At 54.2% G+C, this 25,689-nt stretch overlaps 1 protein-coding gene across 1 annotated transcript in view; it reads right to left on the reverse strand.

Moving 5' to 3' along the window:
* LOC136943922 (intermembrane lipid transfer protein VPS13B-like) overlaps window positions 1-25,689 on the reverse strand; it is a 167,511-nt gene that overhangs the window by 4,273 nt on the left and 137,549 nt on the right. The window contains 16 exon segments of the mRNA XM_067237409.1: window positions 706-1,093; window positions 1,266-1,460; window positions 1,569-1,803; window positions 1,898-2,016; window positions 2,854-3,047; window positions 3,165-3,292; window positions 3,864-4,138; window positions 5,458-5,604; window positions 5,753-5,941; window positions 6,253-6,463; window positions 8,471-8,641; window positions 10,342-10,517; window positions 11,089-11,172; window positions 12,689-12,955; window positions 15,083-15,238; window positions 24,322-24,483. Coding sequence (XP_067093510.1) covers window positions 706-1,093; window positions 1,266-1,460; window positions 1,569-1,803; window positions 1,898-2,016; window positions 2,854-3,047; window positions 3,165-3,292; window positions 3,864-4,138; window positions 5,458-5,604; window positions 5,753-5,941; window positions 6,253-6,463; window positions 8,471-8,641; window positions 10,342-10,517; window positions 11,089-11,172; window positions 12,689-12,955; window positions 15,083-15,238; window positions 24,322-24,483 — 3,097 coding nt within the window.

The following is a 25,689-nucleotide window of genomic DNA, read 5'->3' on the forward strand; positions in this document are numbered from 1 at the left end:
GTTAACGTACCACGGAGCGCCGTTCCGCCTACCGTGCCACATATGCTGCTGCCTGAGCGCCTGCCCCCCCCCCCCCCCCCCCCCCCCCCCCCCCCCGCCTGTATGACATCATGGCGTGATCCACGGCAAGATTTACGGCGCTTAGCTATCTCACCTCTGTCATGGTGGGACCAGGCAATGTGGAGGGCACAGCTCATTGGTATTTATACGCTGCGAACGGCATCGCATTTTTTTTTATCTAAAGCCCGTTCCTCGAAGGCCCTCGACCGTTGGCTAGTTTTCCGTCAATTTGCGCCTGAACGATGAGTGCCACTGGCAGCAGCGCTGGGGCGGGGGGCTGGGGGGGGGGACGTGGGGCGGACGTTTTTACGACGGCCGTCTCGCATTGCCGTTTGTGGGGGCGCAAAAGGTTTGTCGGGAGGCGATGTTTACTGGCCCTCGTCATGGCGACGCGCACGTCTGGCAGGGCCTAATCCTTCCCAGGCTGCTTTGCGGTGACTCGGAGATGAGTCAGGTAAAGACCCAGCGCTGCTGAAATACGAGCGGAACACTCGGTCCTAACGAGAGAGAGAGGGGGCACGGCCAGAACAATGATTTCTGAGGTGAGATGATGAGGTTAAATCATACCATATGCGTGTGTTTATGTACAGTATGTGTGTGTGTTTATGAGTTTGTGTGTGTGTGTGTGTGTCCGGGCGTACTCACCAGCTCTGAAGAGGGCCCCAGCGGCGTAGTGCATGGCGAGTGCGTGAACCAGCTGTCTGGGGGTGGTGCACAGCGAGTTCCTCTCAAACAGCGAGAACGCCAGGGGGGTGTGGTCCGAGGCGATGTACAGCTTCAGGGAGGCGTGGATGCTGACCAGCAGGCTGACCGGCTGGATGGCCAGCCTCTGGAGCCGCAGGGGCCACAGCAGGGCCTGGAGGCCGTGCAGCACCGGCTCAGGGAGGACGGGGGCCCTGGGGTCGGGGGAACCGGGCGGGGGCGGGGCGGCGGCCAGGGCGGAGTTAGGGATGTAGGTGTGGAACAGAGTCTTGATGTAGTAGACGAAGGTGTCCTCCAGGTAGACACGAGCTGGCTGCAGCTGGAAGGTCACCTGAGGTCAAACACACAGACGAGTCAGTATGTGAGAGGTGCATTTGATTTGACTCACACTCCCTAGTACACTTCTAGGGACTGACTGACCAGTTCCACTGTACTCGCTAGGTTAAATCAAACGCGCCCCCCCTCAGGGGTTCTAGGTGAGTGTAGGCAGACAAGAGGCTGACCTGGTCCAGCGTGCGTCCGTCCGGCGCCAGGGTCAGGCCCAGCGTCAGGAAGCAGCTGCTCACGTACTCCTCCAGCGCCGCCGTGGACACGGTGGGGTTGGCCTCGCTGCTCCACGCCACCGGCTGTGCCCGCTCCTCCTGGCACAGCAGCACGGGGAAGTGGAAGCTAGCGCGGTTGTACAGCTGGTTGTCCACCTGGGATTAGAGGTTGGGATGGAGATTGGGATTACATTGGAAAATTGAGATTGTTTGTGTCAGTTTGTGTGGGAAGGTAGGTTCTCACACACACACACACACACACACCTGAAGGCTGGCACAGTAGACCTCCACCTGGCATGCCTCTGCGGCCCCCCCACGGCCCCCCAGCCCCAGCCCCGTGGGGTCCAGCTCAGACTGGGCCGGAGCCACGTTCACCAGCAGCCTGGACAGGGTCAGACGCAGGAGCTCCACGGAACCCTGGGGGCTGGTGATGTCATCATTCAGCGCCACACTGGCCTCACTCAGCAGCACCCGGAAGGCTAGCTTCTGATTGGACGTCCTGGGTAAGCGAGAATGAAGTTAGAATCCATGCAATGGAAGTGAATATGAGATCAGACACAAGCGTAAGTCAGTACATTTATTTTTTTATCTACCTGTTGTGTTGGCTGATGACCGAGTCAACGCTGCCCTCTGGTGCTAGGGTGAGGATGGTGGTGCCACTCTGCTGGACCACATGGATGTAGAGACAGCCAAACCCTGAGAGGAACACCACCTGAACAGCACACACCAACATTAGACACAACACCACACACACAACCTAACATCAACCTCAACACTACATATATACACCACACACACAACCTAACATCAACCACAACACTACATATATACACCACAGACAACCTACTGATGATCAGATATATCTTGTATAAATGTACACAAGCAAACAACAAATCTAGTAACCAGACAGCTTCACCTTACAAATCAGATGCGTTTGAGTAACTTTACCTGTCAGGTCGTGTTGAGGTCAGGTGTGTAATGAGCGTGTGTTTGCGTGTGACCCGTGACCAGGCAAAGCATGGCAACATTGTTTGGGTTCCGTGTACCCTGAGGATCAGCTGTATGGTGTAGTGTGAGTCCAGGTGGTGTAATACGTGTGTGTGTACGTAGAGGGTTAACCTGAGTAGTCACAATAACCCAGACTCTCACCCTAACCTGGGTCAAGGGGTCAGGGGTCAGGCTGGGACACTCTGGTAACCAGAGCCAGATGCAGTTCTCTTAACCCACAGCCTGACACACTACCTAAACACACACACACACACACACACACACACCACCTCAACCACACCATGTCAGACATATGTCTGACCTCTAGCAGTAGACATAACTTGAAACACACACTGCTACCAGGCTGACCTAGCGAGCCCTGACCAGGGTCAGACAGAGAGAGAGAGAGCTGTCACTCAGAGAGACCTTCCCTGCTCCCTCTAGGACTGGTCTGGGGTCAGTATCCCCTCCATGATTATAACCCGAGCCCTGAAAGATAGGGGTCTTCTCACTGCTCTCTAGTGGCGGAGGGAGGGTAGTGTGTGTGTGTGTGTGTGTGTACCTGCGTCCCAGGGCTGTTGATGTCCAGGGGGTCGGTCCAGTCGGTGTGTGCGTGCGTAGTGGTGCGCAGCAGCAGCGGGGGCAGGGCTTCTCTGAGGCGACAGTCTGGAAAGCAGGCAGCCGGCTGGTAGAGCTCGTGGTGCACGGAGCAGCTGGCTGGCAGGGCCCTGCAGAACAGCTCTGTCCTGGGGGGCTCTGGGGCAGGGAGGGGGCGCAGGAGAGGGGTCGAGAAGAGGAGGGCAGAATAGGGTTAAAGTAGAGTTGTTTGAGTCCACTTCTAGAAAGATGTACTGCGTGTGTGAGTGGCCTTACCTCTGAGGGTCTCCTTCAGCAGCAGGGGGACGGGACACGTATTGTGGACGATCATACGAGGACAGGGGTCTTCGCTCAGGGTCAGGTAGATCACACCCTGGTGCTCCTGGTGGGTCAGCACCAATGCCCTGGAACCACACACACACACACACACACACACACATATGTACCAATGGCAAATAGCAAGCACAAGACACACACTAACACACACACACACACACACACACACACACACACACACACACACACACACACACACACACACACACACACACACACAGAGGCATGTCCCCAGGCTTTATTGAAGCCAGGCCTAGGGACAGTCTGTAAGAACACAGCTGGCCAGTAAAGTAACTAAACACAAGCTTGTATCTATGAAAAAAGGCAGAGTCGTAAAATCAGTTGAGCACTCATGGGCCCAATTATGAGAAGCCTCGCTCTCTGTGTTTTCTGAACTGGGAAAGCTGTCCAAACAGTCATCTGTGTGGAACTGGGCCTGGGCCACCCCAGAACAGAGGGAGCGAGGGACGAGAGGAGAGACGGAGGGAGAGGATGAGAGGAAAGAAAAAGAAAACAGCGAGAGACAGTGGAAATGTTGAGGGCCGTTCTCCTGGCTTCAGCACCAGTGGTTAACAGGCTGTGTCCAGCAGAGCCTCCATTTCCTGTCCCTAGAGCAACAGTCCGGAGGACTTCACCCACCTGGTGGCCAGGCCAGCGCTTCCGCACGTGTCCCCAGGGACCGGGACGCTCTGCCTGGGGAAGTCGGCTCGTATAGGGGCGGGGAGGCTCCAGGCTCCAGGCTCGTCCCTGGGCATGCAGCTGAAGAGTATGTGCCTGAGGGGGAGAGGGGAGTCTAGCTCCCCCTGGTGGCTGGGGCGGAGCAGGTCCCAGCAGGGCACGGAGCAGGGGCTGGGCCGCGCACCCTCCTCACACGGGGCCAGGGTGAACCCTTCTGTCTCTGGGAGATCACAGGCCTGGAGGACGGGGGACGGGGGACGGGGGGGGGGGGGGGGGAGAGAAAAAAGAGAGGGGGGAAAAAACACATCAGAGAAAAGAAGAAAGAGACGAGAAGATGGGAGAAGAAGAGCCAAGCGGGGGGGGGGAAAACAGAGGAGAAAACAACGGAAGAAGAAAAAAGGAAGAGAAGAGCAGAGAGGAGCAGGGAAGAGAAGAGCAGGGAAGAGAGGAGCAGGGAAGAGAAGAGCAGGGAAGAGAAGAGCAGGGAAGAGAGGAGCAGGGAAGAGAGGAGCAGGGAAGAGAAGAGCAGGGAAGAGAAGAGCAGGGAAGAGAAGAGCAGGGAAGAGAAGAGCAGGGAAGAGAATAGCAGGGAAGAGAGGAGCAGGGAAGAGAAGAGCAGGGAAGAGAAGAGCAGAGAAGAGCAGGGAAGAGAAGAGCAGGGAAGAGAAGAGCAGAGAAGAGCAGGGAAGAGAGGAGCAGGGAAGAGAGGAGCAGGGAAGAGAAGAGCAGGGAAGAGAAGAGCAGAACAGAGAAGGGAACCAAACCAGGCAGACAGGGGAAGGTCACCACAGAGCGCTGTTAGTTTAGTTTGCACTCTTGTCTTTCTCCCTCCGAGCTCTGGGCTAAATTGGTAGCAGGGAGCCCATGCTGGGGCTGTATGGTGGGCGCTGCTGGGAGGATTAGACACTAAGCATGATGAACGCCCCGACTAGAAAGGAATTCCTGGCCTCGTCTGTGGTTTGTGTTATTGTTGAGCCCATCACAGGCTTTTATTTTTCACCCAGATCTTTGCAGATAATTACTGGCAAACCTTGCCATCCTTGGTAAGGGGGGGGGGGGGGGGGGGGGGGGGGTCTTAGGGCTCGTTAAATGACATCAGCACCCCGCTCTTTGGGGACGCCGGGCGCATGAAAGGAGGGAAACCTGCTTCCAATTCTGCCTGTTTGTCTAATGTCCCTGTGAAGTGTGTGTGCGAAGTGTCTGTGTGTGTGTGTGAAGTGTCTCTTTGTGTGAAGTGCGTGTGTGTATGAGTGTGTGTGTGTGTGTGTGTGTGAAGTGCCTCTTTGTGTGAAGTTCTTGTGTGTGAGTGTGTGTGTGTGTGTGAAGTGTCTGTGTGTGTGAAGTGTCTCTTTGTGTGAAGTGCGTGTGTGTATGAGTGTGTGTGTGTGTGTGTGGCCACATGGTGGGAATAGCCGAGTAGGGACGTAAGGAGTAACACGATCTGATGAAAAACGGCTCATTGTTCTATCTCTCGTTCTCCATGTCTCTCTCTCTCTACCCCATCCTCTCTTTCCATCTCTCATTCTCTCGGCATCCCTCTCTCTCTCTCTCTCACCTGGTCTTCTCCTCCCACGGGAGAGCGAGACAGCAGGGGTCTGTAGTGGACGGTGTAGGGTGTGTTGTTGACCAGGACGGTCCTGTCCTCGATCTGCAGGATCTGGATCCCATGTCTGACCCCGGAGGACACGCAGAACTGGCACACCTGCACACACAAACAAGATTTGAGTCGGCTATGAAAGGTGATTACAAACATGTCTCAATTTAGGATGATTAAACTCCCTCCATCTACATTATATAGAAATATATCATATGATGATGACAACCAGACACCCCCAACACCCCCCACTGACCTTCTGCCCCCCGGCCGCGCCCCCCAGGGGGACATCGGCGTCCACGTAGCCCTCCTCATCCAGAGGGAGCACCTCCTGGGTGGGGCCTTCCTTCCAGCGGGGGAAAGTGAGGTCGTGGACCAGCTTCAGGGCCGTCGACTTGTGGACCGTATTGGTCTGGGCCCAGTAGATCCCGATCTGGAAGGCCTCCTGACACACACACACACACACACAGGGGGCGGTCAAGGGGTCACAACCCACAGAGGTGGAGGGGATTAGAAAGGGGGCTGTCGCTCTACATGTTAACCTCGTGTTAGCCTGCTTCAATGCTGGTCCATCAGCCCGTCCTCCCCACTGACCACTCTGTTGCAGCAGCCTTCTCTCTGTCTCGTGTGTGCGTGTGTGAATGTGTGTGTTAGGGAGGCTCTATATCCTTGTGCCCTTCTGTGCAAACGGTGTGTGCGCGTTTTTCTTAGTACAATCCCTCTCCTCGTCCACACTGGGGGAGGGGCGACACTCACCTTGAAGTTGGGGGGCACTATGACCCTGCCGGCGGGGATCTGCAGGATGATGGTCTCCCCCTCGAACAGCCACAGGTCCCACAGGGAGTGGTTGGCCAGCAGAGCCCAGGGGAGGAGCTCCACCAGCAGGGTGTTCAGGCCCCGCCGCCAGGCCGACAGCTTCACCTGCATGGGGCTGTCCCACTGGGCCACCGCCTCTCCAGCACCAGACCTGGGGGGAGGAGGAGAGAAAGATGAAGGGACGGAAGGATGGAGTGCTCTTAGATACCTTTGCGTGTGGCACGAGGCGAGCAAACCACGGAACACACAAACACACACAGGAGGTACACAGGAAGAGTAGCACTGTGACATAAACAAACAAACCCAATACACATGGTGACACCACACCGGATGTCACACGCGTCACACATGCCAACCAACACATGGGTGGACACAAACAACTTGTGCAGATACAAACACACGCACACACTGGAATGGCATCTGGGGGTATACACACACATACACACACACAGTCCTCTAGCGTCCTTGAGATGAAGAGAGGCGAGGGCGAGGAGGCGGAGCTCTAAAACTACAGGTCAGAGGTCACGACAGCATCAAAGAAAGCACACGTGTGCGTCAACTTGCTCTCACACACACACACACACACACACACACACACACACACACACACACACACACACACACACACACACACACACACACACACACACACACACACACACACACACACACACACACACACACACACACACACCCTCAGCAGCAGCTCCTGTCATAGCTGCCAAAGTAGCGGGTTCCAGTAAAGTGTGAATTCTGACAGCAGCCCATCGTTCCAGCCCGCCCCCGCCCCCCTCCCCTCCACACGAGCGCGTCCCCGGCCCACTACAACATGTTTGTTTAACGACCGCTGAGGTGTTTCTGCCCTATTACGGGGGCCGACGGAGGAAGAAAAACACACATTTACCACGTCGACTTCCTGTGCCCCCCGGACCCACCGCTCTCACCCTGCCCGCCAAGCAGCAGTGGTTAGCGCTGGAGAGACTCTGTCAAAACAACACACTGTGGAAACCTTATCAGCACGGAGTGAAAATAAACTCATTAAACTGTGATTTCTTTGCTGCAGTCCAAGTTCCGACCGTGTCTACAGATAGGCATCGGTGCTCACGGTCTTGGGTTGACGTCCCCTCTCTCTGAGAGACGCTGGCACATATCTGGGCCAGACCCACACACAAACACACACATCTAAACACATCACACACACACACACACAGGGCAGTGTTCCCAGAGGGAGTGTGTGTGTGTGATGTGTTTAGATGTGTGTGTTTGTGTGTTTATGCTCGAGTTGAAATGTGTGTGCACGTGTATACGTGTGTGTGCGTGCGCATGTCAGTGTATATGCGTGTGTGTGTGTGTGCACGCGTGTTGGCCTTGGTCTCTGCTAGAGCGTCTGGATCCCAGCAGTAGATAATGAATGACAGAGTAACTCAACACCCCAGCTGGCCTGCAGTGACAGCAGAGCGGCTCCAGAACCAGAACCAGCACACGGCCCAGGGCCGGGCCCCGGACCAGCCCCACGTACCAGCCCCACGCACCAGCCCCACGTACAGACATGTGGCCCGCAGGCCTCCACCCACCGCTCTTTGTAGCCGTGCCCGAGGGGCTGTGAGCGCGATCAAGATCTGTGTGAAAAGATGGTCTCTTCCCAGTGTTCTGGACTGATGCGTGTGTGTGTGTGTGTCTATGCTTGCTGGCACACACAGGCGTTCACGCACGCACACACACACAGCTCAGCATGTGCTCCGTGTGTGTGTCCCAGAGCAGTGACATCCAGATCTCCTGTCTGTGACACGGGTGCTGAGATCTCATCTCGGAAGGAAGCAGCTTCATCAGCTACCAGCTGCTGATCTTACTGTGGGAACTGAGAGGGAGCAGCGTTGCCCAACTCCACACAGACACAGACAGACAGACAGACAGACAGACAGACAGACAGACAGACACACAGACAGACAGACAGACAGACAGACAGACAGACAGACAGACAGACAGACACACAGACAGACAGACAGACAGACAGACAGACAGACAGACAGACAGACACACACACAGACAGACAGACAGACAGACACACACACACACACACACAAAGACAGACAGACAGACACACAGACAGACAGACAGACACAGACAGACAGACAGACACTGTGAGTGAGTGCTGTACCTGTCTGTGTCCTTGCTGACGTAGGGCCAGGGCGCCTGCTGTTGGGTCTTCAGGCCGTAGAAGTCAGCCAGCAGGTCCTCTGAAGGCTCCTCCTCACCGGCCTTGTTCACCATCTGCCTGATCAGGCTGGTGGAGATGGGTACAGCACAATGGGACGCATCCTCCTCCTCCCTGCAACACACACACACACACACACACACACACACACATACACAGCCAGGGTCAGGAACGGTATTTACACAACGCAACAACAAAAGTTCATTCCAGTGAGCATCCAAACTACCCTGCTCAACTCTCCAACCCAGAGCCTGAGGCCTGCCCTGCCTGCTCTCTCCACCCTGACTCGGGTGAGCTGTACTAACCCGAACCCTGAATGGACCACTGGCTGGCTGTAGTCTGGAGGACAAGAACAAAAAATGGAATGAAAGGAAATTATCCTATTGGTTACTTCTGCCCCAGACACTGGCCAATTATGTGGCTTCAAAAAAAACTCCTGACATCTACTAGTCCAACTAGCATTTATTTCTTTGGACACACACACACACACACACACAAGAACCCAGGGTTGTCTAGTCCAGAGGGTATTGATATAGCCTATTGTACAATATTTTGTACTATATAAAGACAGTAGGTTTGTGGGCAGACGTGGGAAGACATGTTGTTGACAGTTAGATTTTCATTGGTTCCAAGAACTGGGGGAGATCAGACAGACAGTTTTCCATTAGCTACAGGTCCCAAGGGAGCTCCAATTGGCTCTCCAGCCCCGTCTGTGGTCAGCAGATATAAAGATATAAGAGTTATGGTCAGCTTGTCTTGTCTGTCTCTGTCACCCTTCTTGGCTGTCTGCCTGCCTGTCTGTCCACCTGTCTGTCTGACTACCTGTCTGTCTGCTGCTTGTGTTGGACCATAGTCTCGTCTCTCTCTCCACATGTGGGGCCACAAAAATGTGTAATGGCAGGAAGAGGGGATGAACAGAAGATCATGGGACATGAGAGACCTGGGTGATGGAGGTAGGGGTGAGCGGTGAATGCTGGGGGACCGATGGGGGAGAGGAGGAGGTAGGAGAGTGGAGGGTGAGGAGGGGAGGGGAGAGAAAGCGTCTGGAGACGGGGATTTGCTGCTTTTGAGTAATCAGGTTTGTGAGTGACAGGAGACAAAAGCAAAATTGCATGGGGGGGGGGGGGGGAGGGTGATATATGGCAAGCTCTGCCCATAATGAAGTGGCACATGTCACACTCACACTGGCATGAGGCTAACGACCTGCTCACGGGCTATGGACCACACACACTCTCTCTCGCTCTCTGGGCCAAATGCCTGTAGCGTGTTAAACTTTATCTAAATTAGGTGCAATTACGCCCAAACCTGACATGTTGCAATGAGCAGCCTGTCCCAGCCTCAGCCAGCTGGATCCCACAAGCTCATGTCTCCATGTTGGAGAACTGATATTCCAATGTGCTGTTAGGGAATGTGAAGTAAGTGTCTTCTCTTAAAAAGCCATTGTGGAAGAGTCAAACCTCATCATCAGCACAGTCATGCTCTGATGATGTCATCCTGATGCTCTCCACCGATGGCTTGTTGTGTCATGTGCAGCCTCACCATGGGTTATGAACATTGTAGTTCAACTGATGTCATCTGTTGACGGTAGTGTAATCTACCGGGCCTGGAAGGTGAGGTGGTGTGTGAGGTGCATTGTGGGTAGTGTAGTCTACCTGGCCTGGAAGGTGAGGTGGTGTGTGAGGTGCATTGTGGGTAGTGTAGTCTACCTGGCCTGGAAGGTGAGGTGGTATGTGAGGTGCATTGTGGGTAGTGTAGTCTACCTGGCCTGGAAGGTGAGGTGGTGTGTGAGGTGCATTGTGGGTAGTGTAGTCTACCTGGCCTGGAAGGTGAGGTGGTGTGTGAGGTCGGCCTCAGTGTTGAGCAGGGGCTCCTCGTGGCCCTGGCCCTCGATCACCTGGGTGTCGCTGAGACCGAGGCTTCTCTTCTCCACATGGAGGATGACTGGGTCAGGCAGGTGGCTCCTCATGATGAACAACGGGCTGAACACCACCTGGGGGGGCCACACACACACACACACACATATCATAACAACGCAACAAACTCATTACTCAACTCCAGCCCACAGTGTCAGCATGCTGCCTTTGCCTGGAGCCTCTGTGGTTCCAGAGAATGAAACGATAAGGAGATAATGGGGCGGAAAATGATGATAATGATCCTCTCGCCCGACCCGCCTGAGAGCCAGGGTGCTGCCGTGTGCCTCACACCGTCCGGGGGAGCTGGGCTGTGGCTGTGAGCTTCTGGGAGGGATGTTGTGCAACTGGGACAAAAATGGGACATTTACAACCCGGCCTGTTTTTAGAACAACAAACCCAGCGCCGTGTTTGAACGGTGTTTACATGGAAAGTGCACTGGGATGTTATGGATTGAGGTGCGAGAGGATTCTGTATGAATCCCGGGGCTGCTCCCCGTGTGGCATGAGGAACGAATCGAGTTACTGGTGAGAAAGTCTGGTGTATGTCCTGGAAACCCTCCCGCCACAACCGCAGGGTGAAAGCACGGGGAGACGGTACATAGCATGCATGCGACGTAGCATGGGTGCGGGTGCATGTCCTGGGACTCACCAGCCTCTGTTGCATGTGTGTGTCGCGTTCCATGGTGATGAGGGTGCACCAGACATAGAGCAGAGACCCACTGGAACAAGGCACCTGCACAGAGACAGCCCATCAACTAACCACAGCTATCCGGTAAAAAAAGAATAATAGTCATATTAAATAGAAATTAGAACTCCATGGCTGGGCATCAATCATAACAGACAACCCCGCCAGAGGTCTGTCACACGGTTACGCTCGAGGCAGGGGTTTCAGCGAGGTCATCCGAGGTCGGACTCTTTGTTTATGTGTGTGTTCCTTAGGCCTGCGAGTGCAAAGCCCCAGAATCCTAGTAAGTGACGTTTAAAGGGCCGGATCAGAAACACCCGATCATGTTTTGTACTTGACTCTTGTTCTTTTGGCTGTCCTCAGCCCTCCCCCAGGACCCCGCGCTCTGACACCAGCAACGGCTTAGTCGGATGGCTGTTTAACTGTTAACGCTGGATAATGGCCTGTTAAACCCACTCAGATCTGACACGATTTAATATCTGAATATGTGCCCTTTGAATGGTAAAAGCTCTTCATATTGGACTGGCGTTGTTCACCCGGACCCCGGGCCCTCGTTAAGGCTGGGGATTTACGACCAATCAGGGAACTCATTTACAGGGGACAGAAGAGAGAGGGCCAATGAACACGGAGTTCTGACACTGGCCTGGGTTTCTCTGGGATGAAGGAGAAAACACTGGCACGCTGCGCTCTCTCTCTCTTTCTCTGTCTCTTGTTGCTATTTCTCTCTCATTTATTTCTTTTCATTTATTTCTTTTAAGAGAAAGAACGAAAGAAAGAACATTATCCATTAAGCTCCCATAAATGCTCTCTCATTCCATCCCAGCTGGTCTCCTCCTCTCCCGGGTGATTAGATAGCAGCAGATAATGGAACATGTTGAGATATTCCAACAGAAGCACAGAAGCAGTCGGATAGACCGCCACCACATGAAACAGGACATATATAGAGAGAGAGAGGACCTGGAGGTTCTCCAGCTATGGAAGTTAGCTTCAAAGCTCGTCTCTGCCCCCCAGATCAGAGTGTTTCCTGTCCATGGCCAGTGTTGTTATGAAAGTGTCTAAACTGTGTGGTGCTGCCTCTCAGCGGCCCTGGGAAGCCTTTGAAGGCCTATCTGAAGGAGAAATCTTCATCTCTCTCCCCTCTCTCTCTCCGTCTCTCTCTCTCTGTCTCTCTCTCTCACTTCATCTCTGGTTGACTGGAACAGCAAGGCAGGCTCTATGCCACTGTGGCCACCCATGAGAGCGGGACAGACTCCCTTGGTGGTCTCGTCTGGTCCAAACATAGACTCTAGGAAAGAGGAGGGCTCTGCTGTAGGCCATGAGATACTGACTTTAGGTGTCCTTGATTTAACAGTCCTTGCCTGTTGCCTGGGTCGGAACTCCGTATTACCCAAGCTAACACTGAAACATTGAAAAGCACTTCCGGAGGCATGTCCTATACATTTGAGCTAGGTATGACTGGACCTGGGTCAAATCCTAAAGGGCCTACACCAGGCCAGCCCATCAATCCTGCCGCCCGCTGAGGTAAACCAAGTGCACCTCATCATCCAAGAAAGCAAATAAACACCTGAACCACGGCACTGGCTCCGCCCCTCTCCTTCCTCTCCAGGCGGACGTCCTGGGACCAGTCCTCGTCGCCGCGCGCGCGCACGCACAGCTCCGTCATCTCGGCGTCCTCCAGGACGTAGGAGGGCAGCTTGGCGCCGCCCTGCAGGCAGGCCTGGTGCTCGCGCACCACCGTCTGCCCGTCCGCCCCCACGTAGTGCTGCACCACGCGCAGCTCCATGTCCTGGCTCAGGTAGCTGCACATCACCTGGCGCCCACAGATTATGATCTGGGGGGGGGTGGATGGAGGAGGGGGAGGGGGGGAGGGAGGAGGAGTCGAGTTTAGAGGGGTTGGGAGAGGAGAGGGCGAGTGGTGAGAGGGAGGGAGAGAGAGGAAGAGAGAGGTGCGAGGGCGGGAGAGAGAGAAAGAGAGAGAGGTGAGAGGGATGGGGAGAGAGAGAGAGGTGAGAGGGAGAGAGAGAGGTGAGAGGGAGGGAGAGAGAGAAAGAGAGAGGTGAGAGGGATGGAGGGAGGGAGAGAGAGAGAGGTGAGAGGGAGGGAGAGAGAAAGAGAGAGGTGAGAGGGAGGGAGAGAGAGAAAGAGGTGAGGGAAGGAGAGAGAGAGGTGCGAGGGAGGGAGAGAGAGGTGAGAAGGAGGGAGGGAGAGAGAGAGAGAGAAGTTGGAGGGAGGGAGAGAGAGAAAGAGGTGAGAGGGAGGGAGAGAGAGGATAGAGAGAGGTTAGATGGGGGGAGAGAGTGGACAAAGTAGGGAGAGAGAGAGAGGTGAGAGAGAGAAAGCCTGTCTGACTGTGTTCTCTCAGCCTGTCGGTTTAGTGGGGTCACTAACCGTCACTCCAGATCCCAGACACAGACCAGTACTCTGGCAGTCAGATGGCTTTTCATCCTCTCTCAACACACACACACACACACACACACACACACACACACACACACACACTCTTACACACACACACACACACACTCTTACACACACAGAGTCCATAAGGGAGTACTCATCTGGAGCTGACACATCTAATTGAGCTCAGAATTGATTGTTTCCACCACCCTGTGTGTGTGTGTGTGTGTGTGTGTGCGTGAGGCTAGTGGTGGTGATAATGAGCATGGGGAGCTCAGCCTGGCCCCTAATGAGAGGAGCTTCTCCTGTTCATCAATCATCGCTTTATAGCTCTCACTGGCCCTCACTCACGTCATCAGCTAGCGCTGACACACTCAGCAGTCTGGACACACACACCACACACACACACACACAGTACAGAAACACAGCTCTGCATGCATGCATTCATTGTAAAGGAATCTCCACATATGTCTATGGCTATGATCTCCTCCAATCATTTTGATCCTGTCTGGTTCCTCCTATCATAGACACACACACGCACACACTTTAACATATTATGTAAAAAGATGCTCCCATCCACATGTGTTTTTGTACGAGGGGGACTTTGTGAGCAAGGAGGGAGCTGACATGAGGGGATATCATAAATACACAACCATACAGTAGTGTGACAGGGAGAAAGCCTCAAAACAAAACAAGATGAGGACCACTCATGCACACACACACACACTCTCTCTCTCACACACACACACACTCTCACTCTCTCACACACACACACTCTCACTCTCTCACACACACACACACACACACACACACACACACACACTCTCACACACACACTCTCTCACACACTCTCGGTGCTGTGGCCCTCTGTCACAGTCTGAGGCTGCTAGTTATGGATTGGATGTGACCGACACTCTTACCCTATCATCAGAGCCAATGAGATCAAGATGGCGGGCCGACCAGATAGGCATGTGGGTCCGTCTGTTATGGCTGGGGGCGCCGGCGGAGACATGTGTGACACTTGACAATGTTTACATAACAAAGTGTCCCCACATCATTGGGATGTGGCATCTCCTTTTTATTTTGCGGGAGGGGGGGGGTGGGGAGCGAATCAAATGCCTTCGCGTGTTTCTCGCCAAACTCAAACACGATGTACACGATCCCCCCGTTCTCTGGAAACGCTGTTGTTGTTAGCGGCGTGCTGTTCTGCTGAAAGCCGATTGGACGGCGGTGGCCGAGAGAAACGCTGCTGTTTTCAGTTGCTCCTGGAGGACGTGCTGAAACCCGCTCGGATGGCTGGAGGGCGAGCTCGTGTTTGTGCCGGCGAACATCTCGTAATATGAACCAGTCGGACTGTCGTGCGGATGGATACAATCGCGCAGACAGGGAAGGGGCCTATGACGAGAATGTGTGTCCTCATTTGTCGTCTTTCGCAAGCTATTACTGTTACTGTTCCAACTGCTCCACCCCTGGATTTGCTGCCCCCCTGGTCTAACCTAGATCTGCTGCACTCTGGCCCTCCCACCCGGGCCTGCTGCCCCTCTTGGCGGAAGGAAGGTACCTGTTTCAGGACGCCGCTGAGCTGCAGCACCTTGATGATGAGCGAGGCGGTGCGGCCCTTGTAGTGGATGGTCCTCAGGAGGGTTCCGGCGTTGTCCACGCTGAACGGCTCCGACCAGCGCCAGTTCCCCCAGCCCTCCATGCAGATGTGGAGCAGCTGCAGAACACACACGCGCACACACACACAAACGCGCACACACAAACATACACACACACACACACACAGGGACGGAGAAAGAGGGAAATACATGAGTTATCCTTGGCCTTATTTATGCCAGTGTGAATGTCAGGTAAACAAAACGGCTCTTTTGTTTATGACTGTTTGGGGACGAGCGGGAGGGGGGAAGGGGGGGGGGGGGTGTCCTCTGTGCTGGGTTAGAGGAACGTTAATGTTCTGAGGGCCCAGGGCCACCGAGGATCTGAGGGGCCCACGACACACACCGTAAACAGTCTGGTGAGAAGCGGCTAATGAGGACCTTCGCTAAGCAGCATGTAGCTGAGACGGGCTGCTGGGCCTGAACCAGCCCCCCCCACACTTCACCTCCCAATATCCCAACCCCTTCTCCCCCCCCCCCCCATGACACGCTTGATGACCCTCCACCTGAGAGCACTCTGCGACTGAAGGCTTTGCTGCCAACATGCCGCAACACACAGGGGACGCTACCACTGACAAGAAAGAAAGGGGGGGGCACCTCCCTGTAGACCCAGGTTGAAACACTGAACAGCGTTTTTTTTTTTTTTTTTTTCACTTTTAGATTTACACTTGGGTCGTTCCCACAACGTGCTCGACATTTAACCAATCTGCCCAAGAAAAACAAATTACCCTCCAGGGTCAAAGGTGATGAGGACCTTGGACAGGCTCCTCTGGTTCTCCCCTCTCCAGACCCCACCTCCCCTTTGAAGACAGGTTCCGTTACAATAACACGCTTAATCAAAGCCTGAATCCAAATCATTTGAAGATAGCCCTTCGCGACTGGCTTGGCTGAGTGGAAATGACATAATTTCTCAGATCTCTATGTGGAATTACTCACGGGGAAGTGGCCGAGAGGTGTAAACATGGCTGAAGGCTGGGCCTCAGCACCTTAGGCCCATCTGCGGAGCCTGGCGTGTTATTTCAACATCTCCCCTCCCCCCCTTCCCCACCTCTCCTCTCCTGGTCCACGTTACCCAGCCTTTGGCTCAACTTGACCTCAGAGGAGAAGTCATAACAAGGTTTCCCTCCCAGACTTCAAACGGCGGCGGGTGTTTGAGCGTCAAGCCCAGGGCGTGAGGAGCGGTGACACCGCTGGACTGGACACAAAGGAGGGCGGGAGGGGGGTGGGGACGGGGGAGGGAGGGGGGAATGTGCTGCCAGTGGAGGGAGGCTGGAGAGGGACGGAGGAAGGGAGGCAAGAGAGAGGGTTGGAGGGGGTTGAAAGGTTCAACCTGCCCAGTCAGAAAGCCGTCTGCCAGAATAGAACCCTGAAACAAGGGAGCCCAGCCAACGTCCTCATTTCAGTAAATCTGTTAACCTCCAAGAACTACACTCAGATTTCCTCTCCAGAACATGGAGAACTTCTCCATGTCTGGTCGTCCCCCAACACTCCCTGAGGCACGAGAGAAACTTCCGGAGCACACTGGAAGCTTCTTCCCATCTCTCTGTCTCCACACAGCCCTCGGATGAGAGTGATTACTGTTGGTCTGGCTTGGTGACAGCCGCTCCAGAGCTCGACTATGAACCAAGAAAAACCAACTGGTAGAAATCATTCTGACTGGAGATTCTATTAGACTCTAATGATAACAGTAAGGTTTGACTATTCTGTCTGCTTTCAGGAACACACAAACACACCTCTTAATAATTACAATCTGACTGGAGATTATTTTAGAGTAATGATAACAGTGAGGTTTGACTATTCTGTCTTGTTTCAGACACGCACACACACACCTCTTAGATAATTACGGTGACCTGTTCACCCTTGTCTGACCTCTGAAAGCAGTCTGACTAAAGACAGTCCAGAGTTTGGCGACTGGGTTCAATGTTGGACTGGACTCAGTAAAACCATCCCAAGAACGCTGTGGTAAAATATCTAAGACATCACCGATCTCGTCTCACAAGTGCGTACTGAACCACAAAGTACTGTGTGTGTCAGGGCTAAATGATAACATGCCCTCATTTCAATTGCATCACGGCGTCTCTGACGATCATCGTGGGCGTCATCACCGGACTCACTTCCTGTTTTGGAGATAGTCCGGCTCCACAGATGTGTTTGTTGCCATGGAGGTCCGGAGAGAAGCCAAACACCTTGAGGTGACACATTGAGACGGCGTGGGCTCCGCCCTGACTGTAATTGAGCTGCTGTTAGTCTGCTGCCCAGCGGAAGCCCCTGACCAATACCACGTCACGTCTGAAGGCCTCGCGTTGCGTCATCATTCTCCATGAGAACACGACAAATAATATTTTCCAACAAAACATCGCCGCACGCCAGCCATATCGTAAACAATGACTTGGCTTTCGGCTTCCTGGTAAACAGGGAGGAATAACGACACGCCGTCTTAAGAATGTCTCCTTTAATAACTCATCAGTGGGGGATGATGAATATGTTTGAACAGAAGACTTAGAAAAGGAAAACGGAAAACTTAAAAATGATCCCATAAAGAATGGGTTGTTTAAGGCCACTTGACACATGAATAAATAAAAGTGACATGCATGAAGCCAGGCAGACTAACAGACAGATTAAAAGGCAGACTAAAAGCCTAACAGACAAACTAACAGGCAGATTAACAGGCAGACTAACAGACTAACTAAGTCAGACTAACATGCAGACAAACTAACAGTCAGACGGGCAGACAGTCAGACAGACAGACAAACAGACAGTCAGACTAACAGACAGTCAGAGGCAGTTCGAAGCAGCCTGAGCTGCCTGTATCCCTCATCTGCCCTCGTCAGAAAAATGTGCTTAGGGTGCACAAAACACAAACAAAGCGCTCGTCAATGGTCGTGGTTGGTGTCACGATTACCGGATCAGAAACATTTACCGGATCCTCGGAGGACGCAGTTCTCCAGAACCAGACTGCAGGGCCAAATTGGAAGCATGATGGGCCCAGGCGCCCCGGAGCACTGCGGCCCCAGCCCAGAGGGCCTGAACTGGGGCAGGAAGCACAAAGAGCCCTGCCTGTCTGGATGTCTGGTGGCTGAGGACCAGGGAGCGGGTTGGCCACCTAGCTAATGAGAAGCAGGTCTGCGCATACAGACAACAAAGGACATGGAGATGTTTGTCCTCCCAGCTTAGTGGTGCAAGGAGGGAGGGGTGGGAGGAGAGAGACAGACAGAACAACAGAGAAAGACAGAAACAGAGAGACAGTGATGGAGAGAGAAAGACTGACAGAGAGAGAGAGAGAGAGAGTGAGTGAGTGTGAGAGAGAAAGACTGACAGAGAGAGAAGAGAGAGAGGGAGAGAGAGTGAGTGAGAGTGAGAGAGAAAGACTGACAGAGAGAGAGAGAGAGAGAGAGTAGAGAGAGGGGAGAGAGGGGAGAGAGGGGGGAGAGAGAGAGAGAGAGAGAGAGAGAGCTGTAATGGTTAGTAGTCTAACAGGAGGGGGTATTAGGGTTAGGGTTAGAGACAGTCGTATCCATCTGTCTGTTGTGTTCCTCGTCTGTCCTTTGCTCACACGACGAGCAGGGAAACACAGCTTCCAACAGAACGTTGCCAACGTAGCGCAGCGGTCAACATGGCTAGAGGAAGGTAGGGAGAGAGAGGAGCCCTTGTGTGGATGGAGTGGTGGTTGACGACAAAGACAGTTCATGGTCGACAAACATCATTCCATCATTCTCTCACCCACCCCTTCCTGTCGGAGGCTATTGCACTTTGGACATTCTAGCTAACAGACAGACAGCTGTCTGTCTGGCCGTCTCTCTCCCTGCCTGCCTGTCTGTTTCAATGGCTTCCTGTGTCCTGTCTGTCTCGTGAAGTGACGACATGAGCTGTCTGAATGATGGAGACAAAAACCACATGGGGGGGGGAGATGGGAGAGGAAGTGGTCTCTCCCCCCAAAACCGCAACCCAGTCTCAATTGTACCCCCAAGTACCTCCACCCCCTCCCAGCCCCTCAACCTAGTCCTCCCCAGACCCCCAGACAGAGACACCAGTAGACTCCCCCCCCCCCCCCCCCCCCCCCGCCACCCCCCACCCCGACCGCACGTCTGGTGTCAGTCTGTTAGTGGGTTCAGCTCGTCAGAGACATCGAGTTCCATCCCTCCGTCCTCCCTGTCGAGCGTCAGTCCATCCAGGGCCTGTATCCCTCAGCACAGCCCTCGCGCACGCGTACACCGTCTCTCCCGCCGTTGGCTTGGCAACACAACACCACTAAGCCTCACAGAGGACTGGTTAGCCTGGGTAAAGCCACGGGGGCTCCGGGAAAACAACAGGCCGTGTCTCACAGGGACATCGTGTTCCAACCGTACCAGGACACTCAGATGAGGCACCCATCTGGTTTGACCCGTTTTTGTTGCTGCTGTGGTTGAGCTTTACCTATGCGTGGAAAGCGTTCGGCGAAGCTCTCGTTGTAGCGAAACATCTGTCGGTTTTGGACGATGAGGAAAGCGGTTCAGTCTGCCTGCGAGGCGCTGCACGTACGGTAGCAGAGTGCCCACATGGCTGCGCAAGCACGTAGCAGAGTGTGCACATAAACTCCTGACTACAACATTCCATTAATAAAGGAGCTTAATGAACTGGCCTGGGCTTTTGCGCAAGGTGCTGAAGTATTTACTGGGAGCTGGGCTGGAGGGGGGGGTTGTAGTGCAGGGGGGGGCGCTTGGTGGGCCGGCCAGTAAAACAAGGCCTGTTAACAGAAATATAATGGTGAGAAAAAGGAAGGGTCCAGAAATATAGAGCCGCTTTGGCCGTGGGCTCTGTTTACGAGGTAACAAACGAGGCCTTGTCTCGCTACTGGCCAGGCTGGACAGGAACACAGGATACTGTAAGGAACAGTACATGAGAAATCTCCCACAGGGTCTGGCTTTACTGGAGCAAAGGTGGTGAACACCGGAGCCAAAATTACCTGGATACTGGGAGTGGAGGGACAAGAACATTGGAAATATTCTATTTTAAGTTGTCAAGTTGGAAACATGTCATGTAACCTGACGTAGATTGGGAAACCGTGCTTCACTTAACAACACGACTCCAGGGAACAGGGAATCATAAAGCAATGTTTCACAAGATGGAGAGGAGGGGGCGGGGGAGGAGTGGAGGAGAGGAGAAGAAAACAAGGAGATGACGAACAGTAGAGGAGAACAGCAGGAGAGGAGGCAGATAAAAGCATGTTTCTCTAACTGCTCACACATTGTCAAGTCCCAGGAATTTACATGCAAAAACAAACACAGGGAAAGCACCAGATCCCCTTCATCAGCATAATAATGACAATCATGTTGTGGACCGGGGCTCCAAGGCCTCATCTGGGATGGAGCGTCCGGCAGAGGGAATTATATAGATATACACAAGATATATACAAGGCAGAATCAAACTGGGCCTCCTGCCTGTCAAAGTGAGTTTAATAACACACTCATTCGAGTCGGTTTCTGGGGATAAGTAGGATTTAACTACGGAGTGATGAGAGGAGAGAATGGGGTGGGGGGCAGGAGGAGAGCGGAGAAACAGTCGAGAGAGGAGAGAGAGAAGAGAAAGGACAGAGAGGAGAAGAGGAGGAAGGGTAGAGGGGATAGAGGGTCCGGGGTCCGGGGCCGGGGGCTCGAGGCTCCTCGCTCTGGGCTTGGATGAGTCAGGGGTGCTGGAAGATAGACACACGGCTCCGGAGAGAGACGTCCATCTATCCTCACTTCATACAGGGCTTGAGACCGTGTGAGTGAGGAGCTGCTCTTAAATCAGTCCTGACGCAGCGAGGGGCAGGTACACACACAGACACACGTACTATTTCAGGAGAGATATACTGTTTCGAAAGCGCACAGAAGACAGGGAGGAGGAATCCAGACTATGTCTGGCTGCTGTACACACCAGACACTCCGTGTGCGTGTGAGGTCATCACCACCAGGAGGAGTTTGACAGTCGTCCCAACTGACTAAGCCCTAACTCACTCACCGAGTTTGTTGTCATGTTGCTAGGAGACTAAGCTACAGTACTGATTCAATATTAGTAGTTTAACGTGGGGCCGTTATCAATATTGTGTACTTTCTGACATCACTTCCTTGTCCTCTGGGCTACAGAACACCGTTTGGCTGCCTGTTTTACAACCGCTGACTAGATGCAGACCCAGCTCTCCTGCATATTAACCGAGGGCGAGGGTGGGTGTGTTTAGGGGTGGGTTAGCTCCACACGCCTACCGTTCCACCAAATAACAAAGTATTCCTGTTTGGATTGGGAATGTTGCTTGTAGGCATGTAGAGTGTGGCTCCCAGATTGCTCGGCTGGTTGCTGCTTCTCCACCACAGTCACCACAGAGTCTTCATCAGCCTGGATCCTGCCCAGGCCTGCCAGAGACGCCACCATCCTGACCACACGCTTTTCCTGCCTCCACCCCTGCTTCCTCCAGCCTCCCCGCCCGCCCGCCCGCTCCCCCCCCCCCCCATCTCCGTCTGCCTCCTCACTGCCTCAACCCTGCCCCCCCCCCCCCCCCCCTCCCATATTACAGCCCTTCCTCACCCAACCTCCCCTTGCTCCACCCTACCTCCCCATGTTCTACTCCACCTACCCCCCCGCCAGCCTCACCCCTGACTCCCCGCACACACCCCAGCAGCCCCCCCCCCCCCCCCCCCTCAGCGCTAACCCCGGAGGATGTGCAGGTATGCTGGGATAGGGCCAGGAGCCTGGGCCCACCAGCCTGATGAAGACCAGAACGCAGGAAACATGGCGAGAAGCTGACCTGTACCTCCGTCACCTAACTCCACTCAGCCCTGCCGCCCCAGCCTGGGACGTGCCGCCCCGACCAAACACACCCCTCCCCAGCAGACCAGGGTCAAACACGTACGTCAAACATTTGTATGTGAGATCAATTAAGGTGCGTTTGATTTATCCAAGAAATGGCTCTGTCGAGGCTGTTCCACTGGCTTCCATGTACAGGGTGAAGTCAATCAAGTGCACCCTTTGTGCCAGTATGTGTGGGTTGTACCCGCACCAGGTCTGAAGGTTGAACGTGCCAGAATGAGAGCCCAACATCCTGCTGTGGGACATGGATGGTCACGTCGGCAGAGAGAGAGACAGAGAGAGAGACATACACAGAGAGAGAGAGAGAGACAGAGAGGAAAGAGAGATTCAGGGTCTGGTTTCACTGAAATAACACTTTGACTGAATGTACTCTTCACAGCAGTGACAGAAACTCGGAGGTATGTCAACACAGGGAGGGACGGACACACAGGCGCACACACACACACACACACACACACACACACACGCACGCACACAGCCTCTCACTCCCTGGTTTACCTCAAGCTCAACAGCAGGCCTGTTCACCAGTCAGAGCTCCACCTCACCAAAACTAGCCAGTCAAACCCCGAGTCGTACAGAGAGAGACCAGGGTCTGAGGAGAGAGCGAGAGATATATAGATAGAGGGGAGAGAGAGAGACGTCATTGGCCGAGATGTCCCTGTGGTGGCCGTGACCGTCCTGCCTCTGGTCATTCTCAGTGGGGGCCATGATGTCATCAATATGGCCGCCCTCCCAGAGGCTACCGTGGGGTAACAGAGGGTGGGGGGGAGGGAGACGGAGATATGTGGGGGTCTGGGGTGTGTTTGTGAGGGGGGTGACAGGAGGCCCTGTGGGGGTCCGGGGTGAGTTTGTCGGGGGGTTACTGGGGGTCATGTGGGAATGACGCTTCATGATGACTGGTGTTGTTTTAGACACCACAACACACCATGGGACCTTAACCTAACAGCAGAACCACTTACATCACAGCCAGGCTAGATAAACCAGATAGCTGGAGACACACACACACGCACACAAACACGCACACACACAAACGCACACGCACGCAGTGGAATGTTACCGTTAAGAGTAACATAATCTCTTCCTTATCAGCCTCTTATTTTCATTCCCCTGCAGAGTAATTTAGTGAGTGTGCTGCAATTAAGTGTGAGGTTGACACATTGGCAGGCTGACTATCACCACTCTCTCCACCGCTTTACTCCTGGCTAAGTCACACATTTCTTATTGACTTAGTATCGCAAATCATGCTCGTCTCGAGATACGCACACCCCTGACCGCGGGGAGCGGACGGAACAACACATGACAGTACCCCCTCGGAATGACACGGGCCCAGACACCAGGGCACGGCCGCTCGCTTCCCATCCAGACCGCTCAGCCAAGCCCCCGGACTGGAGCTCCTGCTGGAGGAACCGCATCCAGGGCTCAGCTCTGCTGGGGGACAGCCCCGAGTGTGTGTGTTTGTGGTGTGTGTGTGCGTGTGTGTGTGAGACTGAGGTAAGAGCACCAGATTAACTGTGATTGATGATTAATACGACTTGACTTACTGACTTACTGTAAGCAATTATGGCCATGTCTTTTCTCAAGCGCAACTTTCTCCCAGCACTAGAGGAGAGAACAGGGGGTCGAGAAACATGTGCTTACCAAGCTGATGTGCTCCATCGCCAGCCAGCCAGCCAGCCCACCCTCCATCCCCTCCTTCCCTCCCACCATCTTTCCACTCAACCCCTAAACCACAAAGGGTTAAGTATCATTCATCTTCTTTAACAATGCTGTCAGGGGACTGTCAGGCGTCGCTGACAGACGCACACACACACAGTGGCTGGGCCGCTCAGGAGGTGTGTGTCTGCGCGCGTGTTGACCGTGAAGTCAGCGCGCTGGGGTCTTTTTCGATACACGTGCATATGTTTGTGCATCTGCGTGTGTTCTCTGTGCGATAGAAGCACTCTGCGTGTCGGTGAATGTGTGTGCGAGTGTGTGCTTGAGAGAAGGTGTGCGTCGATACCCGAGTGTGTGTGTGTGTGAGTATGTGTGAGGATACGTGAGTGTGTGTGAGTATGTGTGTGAGGATACGTGAGTGTGTGAGTATGTGTGAGCATACGCAAGTGTGTGTGTGAGTATGTGTGAGGATACGTGAGTGTCTGTGTGTGTGTGTGTGAGGATACATGAGTGTGTGTGTGAGTATGTGTGAGCATACGCAAGTGTGTGTGTGAGTATGTGTGAGGACACGTGAGTGTGTGTGAGTATGTGAGAGGATACACGAGTGTGTGTGCGAGCGAGTGCGTGCGAGTATGTGTGAGTGTATGTGCGTGCGCGCGTGTTGTGGCGGTACCTGGGGAGACTTGTGCGAGCGCCAGCTGTACTGGTGGCTGTGCAGGCTGGCCAGCAGCACGCTCTCGTCCGTGTCCACCTGGCCGAAGCGGAGCGTCTCGTGTGTGTCGTTGCAGATCACGTAGTGGCTGTACACCAGCTCCTCTGCGCCGGGGGCCTGGTTCTGGGGTGGGGAGGAGGGGTTGGAAAGGAGAGAAGGGTGGGGGGGGGGGGGGTTCGGGGGTGGGGGGTAGGTAGAGAAGAGGGGCGGATGAGAATTGAGATACAAGTTGGAATGGGACGCGTGGATGTGTGTTTGCGCGTCCGTGTTCACGTGTGTGTGTCTAACTGTATCTAATAACGGGAGGTCTTCAGCTGACACATCTCCAGCCACTGGGAGCGAGCGCAAAGACTGACATCATCTCTGGGAGGAACACAACCTCCACTGGGGAGTCACTCAGGCTGACAGCCGTCCAGGTTGGAGCAGCATGATCTGGGCTACCGGGCCAACTCCTACCTCCTGCTCCAAACCAAGCTCCAGGAGGCCTCCGCTCCCAGCCCCTGGACTAGCTCAAGCCAGACTTGATTATGTTCATGTCTTTACCGGGCCCTGCCATAAAACAAAAACAAAAAAATATACACTGCTCGCAGACCGCCAGTCAACCTGAACAGAGATATGTGTGTTGTTTTTTTTCGTTCCCTCGTCAGGACGCTGGGAAAAGCTCCGCTGAAGCAGGCATTCCTGCAGTGCGAGTCATCCATGACTGAGGCCTGTAGTTTGGGAAGAGAGCACTGTTCAAAACCAAGGCCTGCCCACCTACCTTCATGGGTCAGAGCTGGGTTGAGCGAGAAAAAACGCAGGTCATGCTGGAACAACATGGCTGTACGTCCGTCCGTACACATGTCCACACGTCAGTTTGCGTGTGAGCAGGAACGCTTCTGCGGCCTGCTAGTGAACACTTCTAACAGAACCTGCTCTCTGGCCCGGTTCAACTATCTACACCCAGTTCCAGAACAGCGCAGCCGAAAACCGTGAATCACCCGAGATCCTTCCAGAACCTTCCCTCCTCTGGGGCCTTGGAGAGGCCACCCTTCCCTCCCTACATCTTTCACTCCCTTCCCTCCCTCCCTGCGACCCACCTCTTATCAGCAGGCCCTCAGCGACCAGCACAACAATCCCAACCAAACCCCCCCCCCCCCCCCCCCCCCCCCCCGCCCCCCTCCGTATCTTAACCCCAGCTCTGCAGCAGGCGGCTGAGGCGAGGGGGTCCTGCCAAACCCCCATCCTGCATCCTGGGCTGAGCTGCTACGGAGAGCGGATGGGAACGTTTACACCGTGACACGGAGCCTCCCAGCCTCGGGCCCCGGCACAACAGCCGCTGGGGACCCC

This window comes from Osmerus mordax, chromosome 6, assembly GCF_038355195.1.
Source record: "Osmerus mordax isolate fOsmMor3 chromosome 6, fOsmMor3.pri, whole genome shotgun sequence".
Classification (NCBI taxonomy): domain Eukaryota; kingdom Metazoa; phylum Chordata; class Actinopteri; order Osmeriformes; family Osmeridae; genus Osmerus; species Osmerus mordax.